We start from the raw sequence: 16,371 nt of genomic DNA, 5'->3' as shown, positions 1-16,371 counted from the left end.
AAAAAAATAAAATAAATAAAAAATCCTTCCAGTAGCATCTTAGAGACCAACTAAGTTTGTTCTTGGTATGAGCTTTCGTGTGCATTCTTCAGATACACTTCTTCTGAGCAGATATGCTTAGAATGAGCTGGAAATGCTTTGTGTATATCTTGCTGAGAATATTCTGTCTCTTATGGGGCTCTCTGTTCTGTTTCTCTCCTCGTGTAGCTCCATTCATGGCTTAGGAACAACCCACTCAATAACACTGTTGGAGACGAAATTACGTTCAATGAACACGGGGAATTTGTAGCTGGATTTGATGTTACAAACATAGTCACCTTCCCAAACAATTCCTATGTCAGGATCAAAGTGGGAAGGCTGGATCCTCATGCAGCTCCAGAGAAAGCACTCACCATCACCGAGGAGAAACTTGAGTGGCACAGAGACTTGTCTCAGGTGTAGAGCATTGGCAGAGCCCCTTGTATGACATCATTGACATCATCCATGGGCTGGCATCCGTTTAAAATAAATGGATACACATTTTGTTTCATACAATCAATGACATTCATTGGCTTGGCATAATATTAGCACATTATTCCAATTAATAAATAACAACGTATCTTGAATAAGGGTGGTAATTTGTTGGTTTGCTTTTTAGAATAATTGCTGGGGGTTTTTTAATAGAACAAGGCAGCCTACAACTAAACACAAACACACACACACACACACACACATATTGAGTGATACCATTACTAGAGAAATGGCACCCTAAGGAAGATATCCATTGTGAAATCTCTTTAACTATTTATTAAAATGCTTGTATACCTCAATTTCATTGAAAAGAACTGAAGTTTACATATACAGAATTATATATAAAGAATAAAAACCATCATGCCATCACCATCATCAGATCATAAACCATTACAGAAAGCATCCGAATAAAAGTTTTCAGTATGCATTTAAAGGTCAATATAGAAGCTGCATTCTGAATCTCCATTGGAAGAGTGTTCTACAAGGCTGGGCCAATGGCACTCAATTTCTTGTCAATGTCAACTAAACCTCATCAATGTGGGGTCAACCAGTGACACTATCAGGAATGAGCCAGCTCCTAGTGGAATGTTAGAGCCTGCAGCAGAACAGAGAGGCTCAGATTTGACTCCTCCGAACATTGGAATGCCAGTTGCCAAGTAAACAACTGGGAATGGGCTGAAGCACAGCCAAAGCGCTCAGGAAATTCAAACAGGAGCGAATAGAGACATGGGTAGCTTGTCAGAAAAGGAAGAGGCTGGAGCTAATCCAATAAGTGTGGAGAATCAGCGAAGGGGAGGGCTGTTAGACAGGGAGCAAAACAAGAGACGTTCATAAGTTCAATATCTTCTGTCATCATAGGAAGAAGTCTTCAGAAGGGTCATCTTGAGTAATGATGCCGGAGGTTTTGTTAAAGTCATCCGGAGCTATCTGTTTGTTTTTGCAATAAATCCTCCTTTTTACCTATGCTTACTGTGTTATCAAGCTGAGAACCGGGACTTCTGACAGACACTCAGCTGGGCTATATTTGTTCAGCAAGTTCCTAGACCTAGATTTTGAACCTGGCTTCGTAGCAAACAGGAAGTCACTGCAGAAGACTGGTGCTGGTGGCTAAGAGACTGTAGATATTTTAGCCCATCTTGTCGTGCTATTTCTAATTTCGTTTTATTTTTGGGGTATTTTCTAGTTATTGAAAAAAATATAGTACAGGGTTTGACATAGCAAGAGATTTGTTTATCACGTTTTTCCTCTTATTCCAATAGTAAGCATTGGCCACACTCTCTGCACTGTCTCTGTAGTCACATATGTTAATGTATAAAATTAATCAACCCTCTTTTTTTAAAAAAAAATAAAAACAATTAATTTAATGGAAAATTATTCCTTCGTCAATGTATAGGTGCCTCCATTCTCCTTATGTAACGATAAATGCTATCCTGGGTACAGCAGGAAAAAGAAGGAGGGGATGAAATTTTGTTGCTACGATTGTTATCCGTGCCCAGAGGAAATGATCTCAACACAGGAAGGTAGGAGACATGTTTAAATATCTCTAATGAAAAGTGTAGGCAGTTCTTGGAGGCGGATGCATGAGATGTAGCCTGTACATTATTTACAATAGTGTTTTTATGGATGGGAAGGAGATGGGAAGGTTGCTTCAGCAAATAAACAGCATATTGTATGACCCTTTAATCATGTTTGAAACAATTGATCATTTGTTGAAATCTTGGAACTCTACCAAAAAGAGGGGGGTAGCGGAGAAAATCACAGATCTGCGCAATAGAAAGTTTTGGCTGAATTAACCCAAAGGAGCCAGGCAAGGGGTCTAGTGAGCTTTTGATGCTGCCCAAAGCACTGACCAGTCCAGTAATGTATGGAAGTGAGAGCTGGACCATAAAGAAGACTGATCGCCAAAGAATTGATGCTTTTGAATTCTGGTGCTGGAGGAGACTCTTGAGAGTCCCATGGACTGCAAAAAGATCAAACTTATCCATCCTTAAAGAAATCAGCCCTGGGTGCTCACTGGAAGGGCAGAACCTGAAGTTGAGGCTCAAGTATTTTGGCCACCTCATGAGAAGAGAAGACTCCCTGGAAAAGACCCTGATGTTGGGAAAGATGGAGGGCACAAGGAGAAGGGGACGACAGAGGGCGAGATGGTTGGACAGTGTTCTTAAAGCGACTAGCATGAGTTTGGCCAAACTGCGGGAGGCAGTGAAAGATAGGCGTGCCTGGTGTGCTCTCGTCCATGGGGTCACGAAGAGTCGGACACGACTGAACGACTGAACAACAACAACAAAGCACTGACAAAAATGGGGAAAAGTAGAAAACCTAGAAAAAGAATAGACAACAAAGAAGGAGGAAAATGAAATGCGTACTGATTCATTACATTGGTATTGGTTATCTCTGTTTATTTCCCAAGAGAAGGTCATATGTCTATACTGTAAAAGGGAAGGGAAGGCTCAGGAAATCTCAACTGAAATCAACCCCATTTTCCCATCTCCAAATAGCCTGCCACACCACAAGTCTTTCTTTACTCAAAAGCGTTAAAGAACCCTGGCAAACCACATGTTACTTAAGCAGAATGAATTAGAATTAATCCCTGAAAACAATTACCAAGACTGCAAATACTGATTTAGGTGGACCTAAATTGGTTGGTTCTGATTACTGATGGTATCATATATATATATATATATATATATATATATATATATATATATATATATACACACACACATATCTTTTTCTTTCAGATTTGGATTACTGTACCAGATGCCCCGAAGATCACTTCCCTAATAATCGTAGAGATCACTGCATCCCCAAGATCCAAAGTTTTCTTTCTTTTGAAGATACTTTGGGCCTTACTCTGACTTCTCTGGCTCTTCTCTCTGCCCTGATCACAGCTCTGGTGCTTGCAGTCTTTATTAAGCAGCGGGACACTCCCATCGTCAAAGCCAACAATCGGAGCCTCACCTACCTTCTCCTTGCCTCTCTCCTCCTTTGCTTCCTCTGCGCTTTGCTATTCATCGGACGACCCAATAAAACTACCTGCCTCCTCAGACAAACAGCTTTTGGTGTCATCTTTTCGATTGCTGTCTCTTCCGTGTTGGCTAAGACTATTACAGTGGTTGTGGCTTTCATGGCCTCCAAGCCAGGAAACGTTTTCCGGAAATGGGTGGGGAAAAGATTGGCACATTCTGTCGTATTGTGTTGCTCCCTCGTCCAAGTCGCCGTTTGTGCTCTTTGGTTGGGTTCTTCTCCCCCATTCCCAGATGTGGACAGTCACTCAGTGTACGGAGAAACCATAATTGAATGTAATGAAGGGTCCGTCACCATGTTCTACTGTGTCCTGGGCTATATGGGCTTTCTAGCCACTGTCAGCTTCACGGTGGCTTTCCTTGCTAGGAAGTTGCCAGACAGTTTCAACGAAGCCAAGTTCATCACCTTCAGCATGTTGGTCTTCTGCAGTGTGTGGCTGTCCTTTGTTCCAACTTACCTCAGCACCAAGGGGAAATTCATGGTGGCTGTGGAGGTCTTCTCCATCCTGTCATCTGGCTCAGGTTTACTGAGCTGCATCTTTACTCCTAAATGCTACATTATTATTTTTAGACCTGATCTGAACAAAAAGGAGCAGTTAATGAGGAGGAAATTTTAAACTTTCAAATATTCAAATCATTTTCTTCATTTTAATTTGTTTTCTGTGAAAGTCAGTTTCCCTGTGCAATGTCTGATTTTGGACCATCCTTTTGAAATATCTGAAGCATTCTTCTCACATACACAAAACAAACAGCAGGTGAAATTTATGTAGAATGAAACCTTCATGTGCATTTTTTGAGTAATACCTTCCTCAGCATTGAATTTTGTTCCTGTTTGCTTGGTGAAGTATAGTAAACCATAGAATTTGGAAGTAAAATGTTGAACAGACTAATCCATAGTGTCCTTATTTCCCCATTCTTATTTTTTGTGTATATGTGAGTCTTTAACTACAAAATTGCACTTGTGTTTTAGAACCACAACAGATATTTCATGTCATGCCAGCCCTCTATTGGAAGCCATTTGTGTATCATGTGAAGGATAGAATGGTTGCTATTTTGTTACTTGTGCTCATATACATTCTCAAAATCATAGCTCCCTTGGCTCATAGCTTATAGCTCACATTCCATGTACTTTTACAAATACAAAATCTACTAATAAAAGCCTAGAGGACTCCAGTGATCATATATCACTCCAAAATACATATTAATTTGATATGAGGAATTATCTTGTGATAACCAGTGGAAATTGAGGACAAGGGACAGGGCAGGGTGTGTGGGAAATGACTCATCACCAAGGGTGCTTTGCTATTTGCCATAGTGCCATTGGAGAGGAGTTCAACTGTAACTTGGACATATCTAATAGAAATATCCATGTATCCAGACCTTTTGCATCCTTGTGGTCAGTGTGGGTCACTTTCAAGTCACCACCCAGCTGAAGACCAACTAGAGAGCTGAAGAAGTTTGATTTGACATCTCACAAACATGCTTGAATCAGCAGGTGGTGATGTCACCCTGTAATTACCCAAATTACTGTATTTTATTCAGCTGGGCCAACTCTGCAGGGACTTTTCAGTGGGGTGGTGATGGAGATAATAAGCATACCTGAAATGATTTTATATCACCCCACTGTAAAATTGCCAGCTACAGGTAGGGTGGTTGGAGAGAGGCAGGGCTTGAGATCTAACAAGTCAAGAGTCAGATTATTATCTTGCAATTGATGTGAAGGGACATTCACCCTCTCGATGGTAAATGCAAGGTAGATACGAGCTACAGGTCCCTAAAAGTGTATTTTCAAAAGAGAAGAAGAGGAGGAGGAGGAGGAGGAGGAGGAGGAGGAGGAGGAGGAGGAGGAGTTTGGATTTGATATCCCGCTTTTAACTCTCCTTAAGGAGTCTCAAAGCGGCTAACATTCTCCTTTCCCTTTCTCCCCAACAACAAACCCTCTGTGAGGTGAGTGGGGCCGAGAGACTTCAAAGAAGTGTGACTAGCCCAAGGTCACCCAGCAGCTGTATGTGGAGGAGCGGAGACACGAACCCGGTTCACCAGATTACGAGTCCACCGCTCTTAACCACTACACCACACTGGCATCAGAGCTACTGGTAATTTGTTCAATCCAAGCTAGCAGTAGTAACTATACCATAGACTCTAGAGCATCAGAGAGGAATCTAGGTTCAGAGATTCCCATGGCCATCTGGATGAGGTTTGAGATGTTCTTCTTGCTGTTGCTACCACACATGGCTTGCAAAGTAGAAAATTCCAACTGCACTGGGAATGATCCAGTACATGTTCCGCATGAATGGAACCCGTCAAGTGAAATCCACATTGGAGGAATAATGTCTCATATCTACTTCCTTTTAACTGATGTTGATTTCCTGAAACACCCTTTGGAGGAGGAGATTGGTGTCCAATTGTAAGAAATTATTTTTTTCCACACAGCATAAAAGTGAGCTTTGCTTTTATTTTGGTGTTTATATCCTTTTAGAATCACCAAAGGTTGGTTTATATTCAACAGTATCAATTGTTGTGACTGAGTGAATGTTCATAAGGACCAGAACACATTAACTAGATATATCATTCTTTTAAAAACCCACTTGAATCATTCAAATATTGTGAGATGATTTCACTCAGCTGAGGTGATGGTCTTGCCTGCTGAGGCTTCCCATTTTAAACAAAGAAGAAGCATGGATTTCTTTATTGGCTTGTTTCTCTCTCTTTTTAAAATCTATACAAAACAGGTCAATGATCAAAGTTAAAGAAGCGCTTTAAAAATCAGTGTGTAACTTTTCTTAACTTCTGTCAGTTTCCTTCTGAGCAAATAGACATTGAATTGCCACAACCCTTTGCTTTACTGAAATTGCTGGTAGAGAAGAAGATCATAGCTGCTGATTGGCTGCAACTTCTTTATGGTCCAGCTCTCACTTCCGTACATCACTACTGGGAAAACCATAGCTTTAACCATACGGACCTTTGTCGGCAGGTGATGTCTTTGCTTTTTAAGATGCTGTCTAGGTTTGTCATTGCTTTTCTCCCAAGAAGCAGGCGTCTTCTAATTTCGTGACTGCTGTCACCATCTGCAGTGATCATGGAACCCAAGAAAGTGAAATCTCTCACTGCCTCCATTTCTTCCCCTTCTATTTGCCAGGAGGTGGTGGGACCAGTGGCCATGATCTTAGTTTTTTTGATGTTGAGCTTCAGACCATATTTTGCACTTTCCTCTTTCACCCTCATTAAAAGGTTCTTTAATTCCTCCTCACTTTCTGCCATCAAGGTTGTATCATCAGCATATCTGAGGTCGTTGATATTTTTTCCGGCAATCTTAATTCCGGTTTGGGATTCATCCAGCCCAGCCTTTCGCATGATGAATTCTACATATAAGTTAAATAAGCAGGGAGACAATATACAGCCTTGTCATACTCCTTTCCCAATTTTGAACCAATCAGTTATTCCATATCCAGTTCTAACTGTAGCTTCTTGTCCCACATAGAGATTTCTCAGGAGACAAATGAGGTGATCCGGCACTCCCATTTCTTTAAGAACTTGCCATAGTTTGCTGTGGTCGACACAGTCAAATGCTTTTGCGTAGTCAATGAAGCAGAAGTAGATGTTTTTCTGGAACTCTCTAGCTTTCTCCATAATCCAGCGCATGTTTGCAATTTGGTCTCTGGTTCCTCTGCCCCTTCGAAATCCAGCTTGCACTTCTGGGAGTTCTCGGTCCACATACTGCTTAAGCCTGCCTTGTAGAATTTTAAGCATAACCTTGCTAGCGTGTGAAATGAGTGCAATTGTGCGGTAGTTGGAGCATTCTTTGGCACTGCCCTTCTTTGGGATTGGGATGTAGACTGATCTTCTCCAATCCTCTGGCCACTGCTGTGTTTTCCAAACTTGTTGGCATATTGAATGTAGCACCTTAACAGCATCATCTTTTAAAATTTTAAATAGTTCAGCTGGAATATCATCACTTCCACTGGCCTTGTTGTTAGCAAGGTCTTTCCAGTGTCTAGTTATGATGCTCCTAGTTGCCGAGAGCAGGTGGCTTATGAGTTCTTTGTAGTGTGAGTGTGCATTGTTGTCTTGGAAGATATTCAGTGAGGCCAGTTCTGGAGTGGCTTCTAATACCTGTTTTGCTATTTTGCATATTTCTTGTAGGACTGATGTCCAAAAGGATTGAATTTGGTGGGAATTCCACCACATTTGTAGGTATGTTCCTCTAGTGAGGCAACCTCCCCTGCATTTAGGTGAAGTTCCTGGGTGTGTCAGCACCTGCTTCCGAGGTGTTAGGTACCATCTATAAATTAATTTCAAAGTGAGGTTCCTTCTTTTGGCTGAGATGGACTTAAAGGGTGGTTTAGACCACAGTTTAGATAATTTGGTAGGGTTTATTTCGTAAGCTGGTCAGGGGTCCCTTTACCTTTACCTTTATTTTGTAACCTCTATCATGTTCCCATTGGTCTTTAATTGTAGTGAGGGATTTTGTAGGGTCTTGGAGTCGTCTTTTGTATAGTGTGGATACCATCCCCTTGCTGTGTCCCTCTGTTGTCAGGAGAAGTTTTTCAAAGGTTGTCAGAGGCCTAATGGCTGCTGCTATGATTGGTGGATTATTTAAGAAGTCGTGCAGTTGTTGTTGGGTCAGCTAGGGTATTTGCGTGTCTGCTAGTTTTTTCTTGTATTTCTTTTGTTGGTATGGGTTTGTCATTTTTGTAGAAGTCTGTTAGGCGGTGTAAGCCTTTGGCTTGCCATGTTTTTGTTTGGAAGCTTTGGGCTGCATGGTGGAATAGTGGGTGATTAAAAAAAAACACTTCAAGATCTTCTATTAATGTAAATAATAAAGAAAGCAATCCAGTAAAAGTGAGCCAATGTTAATTTCATTTTCTGTCCAACTAAAATTATTTACCACAACCATCTTCTGGGAATTGTAGCTTTTCCTTTTCACTGGACAGCTAAATGATCTTAAAAGCAGAGTGGAACCATATTTTAATGTTGATTTTTCTCATAAGAAGAGCTTGTAAATCTGTTTCCAGGATGGTGCCAAAATTCTACCAGCACATCCTGGCCTTGGCATTTGCTGTACATGAGATCAACAAGAATTCCAACATCTTGCCCAATGTCACTCTTGGGTCCCACATCTATGATAGCTACTATGATGCAAGGATGACCTACCGCACCACACTGGATCTTATTTTCAAATTCCATCAGTTTTTCCCCAACTACAAATGTGACACCCAGACACATCTAATGGGCATCATTGGTGGACTTAGATCTGATACATCTTCACAGATGGCAGATATTTTAGGACTTTACAAGATTCCACAGGTAGGATTGATGTGTAGCATTCATAGGGGGTAATAAAATATTTTATATGCCTGTTGTCTTTGTCCATGGACTTTTCTTGGCAGGGATACTGGAGTGGGTTGCCCCACTCCAGTATCCCTGCCAAGAGGCAGAGGAACCAGAGACCAAATTGCAAACATGCGCTGGATTATGGAGAAAGCTAGAGAGTTCCAGAAAAACATCTACTTCTGCTTCATTGACTACGCAAAAGCATTTGACTGTGTCGACCACAGCAAACTATGGCAAGTTCTTAAAGAAATGGGAGTGCCTGATCACCTCATCCGTCTCCTGAAAAATCTCTATGTGGGACAAGAAGCTACAGTTAGAACTGGATATGGAATAACTGATTGGTTCAAAATTGGGAAAGGAGTACAACAAGGCTGTATATTGTCTCCCTGCTTATTTAACTTATATGCAGAATTCATCATGCGAAAGGCTGGGCTGGATGAATCCCAAACCGGAATTAAGATTGCCGGAAAAAATATCAACAACCTCAGATATGCTGATGATACAGCCTTGATGGCAGAAAGTGAGGAGGAATTGAAGAACCTTTTAATGGGGGTGAAAGAGGAAAGCGCAAAATATGGTCTGAAGCTCAACATCAAAAAAACTAAGATCATGGCCACTGGTCCCATCACCTCCTGGCAAATAGAAGGGGAAGAAATGGAGGCAGTGAGAGATTTCACTTTCTTGGGTTCCATGATCACTGCAGATGGTGACAGCAGTCACAAAATTAGAAGACGCCTGCTTCTTGAGAGAAAAGCAATGACAAACCTAGACAGCATCTTAAAAAGCAAAGACAATACCTTACCGACAAAGGTCCATATAGTTATAGCTATGGTTTCCCCAGTAGTAATGTATGGAAGTGAGTGCTGGACCATCAAGAAGGCTGATCGCCGAAGAATTGATGCTTTTGAATTATGGTGCTGGAGGAGACTCTTGAGAGTCCCATGGACTGCAAGAAGATCAAACCTATCCATTCTCAAGGAAATCGGCCCTGAGTGCTCACTAGAAGGACAGATCCTGAAGTTGAGGCTCCAGTACTTTGGCCACCTCATGAGAAGAGAAGAATCCCTAGAAAAGACCCTGATGCTGGGAAAGATGGAGGGCACAAGTAGAAGGGGACGACAGAGGATGAGATGGTTGGACAGTGTTCTTGAAGCTACTAACATGAGTTTGGCCAAACTGCGAGAGGCAGTGAAGGATAGGCGTGCCTGGCGTGCTCTGGTCCATGGGGTCACGAAGAGTCGGACACGACTGAACGACTGAACAACAACAACAATAAAATCTTTTTTTTTCCTGGAAGGAGTCTAAGGGCTTACCCACACTTCTGTTTGTGCCTAGATTTCTTGGCAGAGGACTGTGACTTCCAGGAATGGATCCAATTAAATGGTACCGTCCAGGTTTTAGATCTGGTGTTGCGATGGATATTGTTTTGCTTCTTTGGACCAATAGTTTGCTTTGGAAAAGAGGCAGGGGAAAATACAACCTGGCTCATTTTTCAGGATGCTATTACAGTTAAAATCTGTTTCTTTCTTTGTGCTAGTTTTCATACGGCTCATTTCAACCAGCAATGAATGATCAAGTAGCTTTCCCTTCCTTTTACCGCATGGTCCCCAATGAAGCCCTCCAGTACCAAGGAATTGTTGAGCTACTAGTGCATTTTAGATGGAAATGGGTTGGGCTGATGACTTTTGACGATGCTGGTGGAGAACATTTCTTGCAGGTCATGGAAGCAATCCTTTCCAAGAATGGAATCTGTTCAGCCTTCACAAATAAAGTTCCAATTTATATGAGAATATTGGAAATGAGTGAAATGAACAAATACATTATGAAGAGTGTGCCAGTTTTCAAGAACAGCAAAGCCAATGTGATTGTTCTATATGGAGAAACTGCAAATATTAGATGGTTGGCAGCCATTATCTTGGGGATAAAGAAGTCACTAGCAGCTGAGTCTCAGTACAATGAGACAGCATCTTTTGGGAAAGTATGGATCACAACAGCACAGATTGATTTTGCACTCTTTATAGTACAAAAAACCTGGGATATCCAAATGTTCCATGGTGCTATTTCCTTCACAATTCCTTCAAATGAGGTTCAAGGATTCCAAAAATATATTCAAACTTTAAAACCTACTCAAGCCAAAGGAGACGGTTTTATCAAAGGTTTCTGGGAACAAGCATTTGACTGCTTTGTTCCAAGTTCTGATGGCTTCACAGATATTGATGGAACATGTAGTGGTGAGGAGAAGCTGGAGAGCCTTCCTGGGCAATTTTTTCAATTAAGCATGACAGGTCACAGCTACAGTATCTATAATGCTGTGTATGCTGTGGCACATGTATTGCAGATCATGCATTCAAACAGTTTAAATTACAAACAAATGGAAAATGGAGGCAAGCTGCATCCTTGGAAAGTGGAACCCTGGAAGGTAATGCCTCTGAAATCCATTTAGAACATGTCTAAACCCCTGGTACCACTCATCAATTTCAATACTCTGAAGAAGATATCTGAAGAAATGTGCATGCACACGAAAGCTCATACCAAGAACAAACTCAGTTGGTCTCTAAGGTGCTACTGGAAAGAATTTTCTATTTTGTTCCAATTTCAAGTTTGACTGCAGCCAGCAGCAGAGTTAGCAGCTCTTTATAAACAAGGGTGAAATTTAGATCACTTTTAACAGCCAAGTGCAGGGCTATAGATTGGCTTGTTATTGAGAAATATTCATGAATATAGTCAATAAGCTGTTCATTTTTCGCACTCCCACCACACATGAAGGAAAGTGTCCTTGTGACTGCAAGCTCTCTGGTACAGTGGCGGGGTGTCCCAGAGTAATGTTTCTGAAAATAATTGACGTCTTGGTATTTCCTCCGTTCTTTTTCTCCCCCCGTCCAGATTCATTCATTGTTTAGAGACTTTCTATTCAATAACAGCGCTGGTGATGAAATCAGGTTTAATGAACACAGAGAAATAGTAGCTGGATTTGACATTACCAACTTGGTCACTTTCCCAAATAACTCTTATGTCAAAGTCAAAGTGGGAAGGCTGGATCCTCAGGCTACCCATGGTGAAGTGCTCACTATTAATGCAGAGAGACTTGAATGGCACAGAGAATTGTCTCAGGTGTGGAAAATTCTCACTTTATATCGAATGATAATTTTCATGGTAATTGGGTGGAGGCAGCAGCATAGATTTCCTCCTTCATTGTGGTGGAGTAGACCCACCCCCACCTAAAGACCCTTGGTACAGCATTTCTTACACTGAACTTGCCATTTGTGCAATCACAGGTGTTAATATTTCATTTCATCAGCCCTTTGTTTATCGGTTATTATTTGGAAAAGAAAAGAAATCCAAACATTTAATACTCGATCCTTCCTTTGTTCAAGAATAGGTACCTCCATTCTCTTTATGTAACGATCAGTGCTACCCTGGGTACAGCAGGGAAAAAAAGGAGGGAAAGAAATTTTGTTGCTATGACTGTTCTCCATGTCCAGAGGATATGATTTCGAACCAGGAGGGTAGGAGAAATATTTTTAAGAAATATGTTTGTCATGAAAAGTATGGATAGTAGTAGTGTAAACAAGAACCATTTCTGATTTCTTCAGATTTAGCTGCTGCCACTTGCAGAATATTCTCATTTGTGGTTAGAGTAATAACATCTAGTTTGGGAGGGAGTAAACAATATCCCGGAGCATGCAAGAACATTGAATATTAATTTGAAATTGTCAACAAGATAGATTTTATTTATTTTTCTGTACAATTCTTCCAATGGGTTGCTTAGCTGTGGAGTATTTATCTTTGACAATCCTTGACTCTGCTTTTTTGTTTTGTACTCAATTAAATAATTTACTTTTTAATTCCTTCTTCAGAAAATTGATAAAAAAACTACACACACAAACCCAAAAACTCAACAATAATAATATAACTACCTGCAAAGAAACCTTACAGGTAAACACAGTGGGCTTCCAAATCTTCACACCATGCATAATCAAAACACTGTAGTGTCCACCTTCCCATGCCTTTTTTTCTTTGAAGTTCGAAGCTGCAATTGTAACATTCCTCAAAAAGGAGTTGTTCCAACCCTCTGACCATTCTACTTGCCCCTTTCTGAAACTTTTACAGCACCACATTAATATTCCAAAAGTGGTCACACTATAGATTTATATAATGATGCTGACTGGGTTTTTCCCAATAATTTTCCTAACACTCCCTAACACACAGCTGCCACATACTAGGTTAGATTCTTAATCAAGCTATCCTCCACAACTTAAAGATCTTACTACTAGTCAATAACCACCAGATCAGACTGAAATTCTGAAAATGTGAAATTTGGATTTTTGCTGCAATTTACATCTGCTAACGCTGAATTTCACTTGCCATTTTGATGTCCATTCACTCAGTAGATTTATTCTCTCACTTCAGTGCTGGATAAAGGTCACTGGTGGACAATGTTGAATCCAGAAGATTTAAACACTGGATTTAGGTGGATTGTTTAAGAAAAGTGGCTCTTATAAGAGAGAACAATTATGGGCATCTTTGCAGTATGCATATTATCTTTTTCTTTCAGATCTGGACTACTGTACTAGATGCCCCGAAGATCACTTCCCTAATAATCGTAGAGATCACTGCATCCCCAAGATCCAAAGTTTTCTTTCTTTTGAAGATACTTTGGGCCTTACTCTGACTTCTCTGGCTCTTCTCTGTGCCCTGATCACAGCTCTGGTGCTTGCAGTCTTCATTCAGCAGCGGGACACTCCCATCGTCAGAGCCAACAATCGGAGCCTCACCTACCTTCTCCTTGCCTCTCTCCTCCTTTGCTTCCTCTGCGCTTTGCTATTCATCGGACGACCCAATAAAACCACCTGCCTCCTCAGACAAACAGCTTTTGGCATCATCTTTTCAATTGCTGTCTCTTCCGTGTTGGCTAAGACTATTACAGTGGTTGTGGCTTTCATGGCCTCCAAGCCAGGAAACGTTTTCCAGAAATGGGTGGGGAAAAGATTGGCACATTCTGTCGTATTGTGTTGCTCCCTTGTCCAAGTCGCCGTTTGTGCTCTTTGGTTGGGTTCTTCTCCCCCGTTCCCAGATGTGGACAATCACTCAGTGTACGGAGAAACCATAATTGAATGTAATGAAGGGTCCGTCACCATGTTCTACTGTGTCCTGGGCTATATGGGCTTTCTAGCCACTGTCAGCTTCACGGTGGCTTTCCTTGCTAGGAAGTTGCCAGACAGTTTCAATGAAGCCAAGTTCATCACCTTCAGCATGTTGGTCTTCTGCAGTGTGTGGCTATCCTTTGTTCCAACTTACCTCAGCACCAAGGGGAAATTCATGGTGGCCGTGGAGGTCTTCTCCATCCTGTCATCTGGCTCAGGTTTACTGAGCTGCATCTTTACTCCTAAATGCTACATTATTATTTTTAGGCCTGATCTGAACAAAAAGGAGCAGTTAATGAGGAGGAAACATTAACGTTTCAAATATTTCCTTCATTTCTATTTTTGTTTCCTGTAAAATATCCGATAAATTCATATGTGGCTTTATATAAAGTATGACTCTGTTGTATCCTGTTGAAACATTTGATCCACTCTCTTCACATGCATCAAATAAGAAAGTGTCGAAATAGCAATTTAAAACGTTTACCATGCCACCAAGTTTTCCTTACAATGAAACACTTGTGTGTGGGGGAGCTTTTATTGTACCTTTATTGTGATTCGTATGTGGTGTACAATGCAAAAAACAACAACCCTATATTACTGGGGGAAATTTATAACCAATAATAAAACAGCATATAAAAACAGATCTGTAATTGTATCCTTTTTTCATGTGATCTAAGCTAAACACATTACGACAGATCTAGCTGAGATACAATCTCACTTAATCATTAGACTTCCAGAGTTCAATTCAAAGGTTTTGTGTCTCTTTTGTGGGAAATGTATGATTGTGTATCAAGGCATTCCCCCCACCTACTCTTCTGTACTTCCCAATTCCAAGAATAAGAGACATGACAACCAATATTTTTGTGAAGCCAGACCACAAGTTTATTGACAACAGATGTAAGAGGTTTGCCCTAAGCATTGGGAAGACCCCACCCCTTCTGGCCTGCCTGCCGGAAGAACTTGAATTTTGTGGTGAACTGGAAATGAGGGAGTACTTGACCTACATCAAGGGGTAACTCCCCCAATGGATTGCACCTGGGGAGTGCTGTGGTCACTCACCCCTGCCTGGCTGTCCGAACAAAGGCATCTCTTTTACTGGATACCCCAATTCTCCTCTGACCAACACTATGCTATTGCAATGCCTAAACCACCAAAGTTGTGGCGATTGCTATGAAGATGGCAAAAACAAGAGGGATGGAGCCAATTTGCCAACTGGGAAAATTCCAACTGGCCCTGAATATGGCGACCGGCTATGCCATAGCAAGATTGGGCAGAGCAACATGTAAGTGCAATATATAAATGGTGGGAAGGTGGGAGAACCAAGAAAAAGTGGCTGCAGAGCAAGCCATGTGCTTATGTAATCTACTGGTGGCCCATGCCCACTCATGATTCATTGATTAAGTGAGCAGGTGGGGCCAACTACCCAGGCAGCAAGCTCGGCCCAGAGGTTTCATTTGTTGCTTGGGAAACTTCCCACATCGGACCCCAGCATGTGGGGGAATGCCAGCCCACAATGGTGCCCACCAGAGAAGGTGAGCAGACATTTTTAACAGCAGACTGTTTCTTCCAGAGTCCCTGGTTAAGCGGTAAACTCCTCTCCCTCACAGTTCAAAGTAACAAAGTGTTTATTTTCTCCAGACATAAGACAAAGCTACACACTGCTATTTACTATGTTCAGTTATTTATTAAATCTGTTTGAACTACATCTGATGTTCCAAATGTATTGAGGGACTCCACTGCATAATATTCTATATCAAGGGTTTTAGGATTCACTTGTCTATATTTTATGTAGCATCTTATGTATTGTTGGCCAAACTGTGGGTTGCAGTGGAGGATAGGGGTGCCTGGCGTGCTCTGGTCCATGGGGTCACGAAGAGTCGGACACGACTGAACAACAACAAAAATGTATTGTTGTGTCCCTTCGACTATCTGGATAAACCCGGTGAGGTAGGTAGCCGTGTTGGTCTGCCATAATCAAAACAAAATAAAATAAATAAATAATCCTTCCAGTAGCACCTTAGAGACCAACTAAGTTTGTTCTTGGTATGAGCTTATGGGCTGCAGAGAGAAGTGAGAGGAAGATAGGGCTCATCAACCTGCATTGCCTTGCAGGATATCTTCAGCTGAAGAAAAGGCTAAGGAGTAAACACTACACAAATCCAGAGTGGAGTCCCTAAGGTGGTTGGCTGGCACCTTGTACTCCTCCTTTTTGCAACGACTGCAGGCAAGCTGATGCCAAATCTATTGCTTTCCATTCCTTTGGATCACATCAGTGAGGCTGAGAGAGGTTTTTTGTCTTCTGGGCAGCCCAGGACCTCCATGCACACCATTCAGGTCCGTGCCCCAGGGAAGTGGCT

At 41.5% G+C, this 16,371-nt stretch overlaps 2 protein-coding genes across 2 annotated transcripts; both read left to right on the top strand.

The window, feature by feature from the left end:
• The first annotated feature begins 1,921 nt into the window (after window positions 1-1,921).
• On the top strand, window positions 1,922-4,153 carry LOC117061480 (vomeronasal type-2 receptor 26-like). The gene is made up of 2 exons (XM_033174318.1): window positions 1,922-2,030; window positions 3,252-4,153. Exons 1-2 carry the CDS (start codon window positions 1,970-1,972, stop codon window positions 4,151-4,153), a joined length of 963 nt encoding a protein of 320 aa, XP_033030209.1. The 5' UTR covers window positions 1,922-1,969.
• Window positions 4,154-5,767: 1,614 nt separating this feature from the next.
• On the top strand, window positions 5,768-14,327 carry LOC117061479 (vomeronasal type-2 receptor 26-like). Its single transcript, XM_033174317.1, has 6 exons — window positions 5,768-5,943; window positions 8,552-8,843; window positions 10,408-11,289; window positions 11,754-12,023; window positions 12,250-12,376; window positions 13,426-14,327. Exons 1-6 carry the CDS (start codon window positions 5,768-5,770, stop codon window positions 14,325-14,327), a joined length of 2,649 nt encoding a protein of 882 aa, XP_033030208.1.
• The last annotated feature ends 2,044 nt before the right edge of the window (window positions 14,328-16,371 follow it).

This window comes from Lacerta agilis, chromosome 17 (assembly GCF_009819535.1).
Source record: "Lacerta agilis isolate rLacAgi1 chromosome 17, rLacAgi1.pri, whole genome shotgun sequence".
NCBI lineage: Eukaryota > Metazoa > Chordata > Lepidosauria > Squamata > Lacertidae > Lacerta > Lacerta agilis.
Note: the sequence above shows the minus strand (reverse complement) of the source record. Positions and strands in the feature narration are given on the sequence as shown.

Excerpts from the sequence above, each read along its gene's own strand:
- LOC117061479 (XM_033174317.1), top strand. The coding sequence starts at position 5,768 with ATGGCTTGCAAAGTAGAAAATTCCAACTGCACTGGGAATGATCCAGTA. Across the intron at positions 11,290-11,753 it reads GGAAAGTGGAACCCTGGAAG|ATTCATTCATTGTTTAGAGA; the intron begins GTAATGCCTCTG and ends CCCCCCGTCCAG. Across the intron at positions 12,377-13,425 it reads TATGATTTCGAACCAGGAGG|ATCTGGACTACTGTACTAGA; the intron begins GTAGGAGAAATA and ends TTTTTCTTTCAG.
- LOC117061480 (XM_033174318.1), top strand. The coding sequence starts at position 1,970 with ATGAAATTTTGTTGCTACGATTGTTATCCGTGCCCAGAGGAAATGATC. Across the intron at positions 2,031-3,251 it reads AATGATCTCAACACAGGAAG|ATTTGGATTACTGTACCAGA; the intron begins GTAGGAGACATG and ends TTTTTCTTTCAG.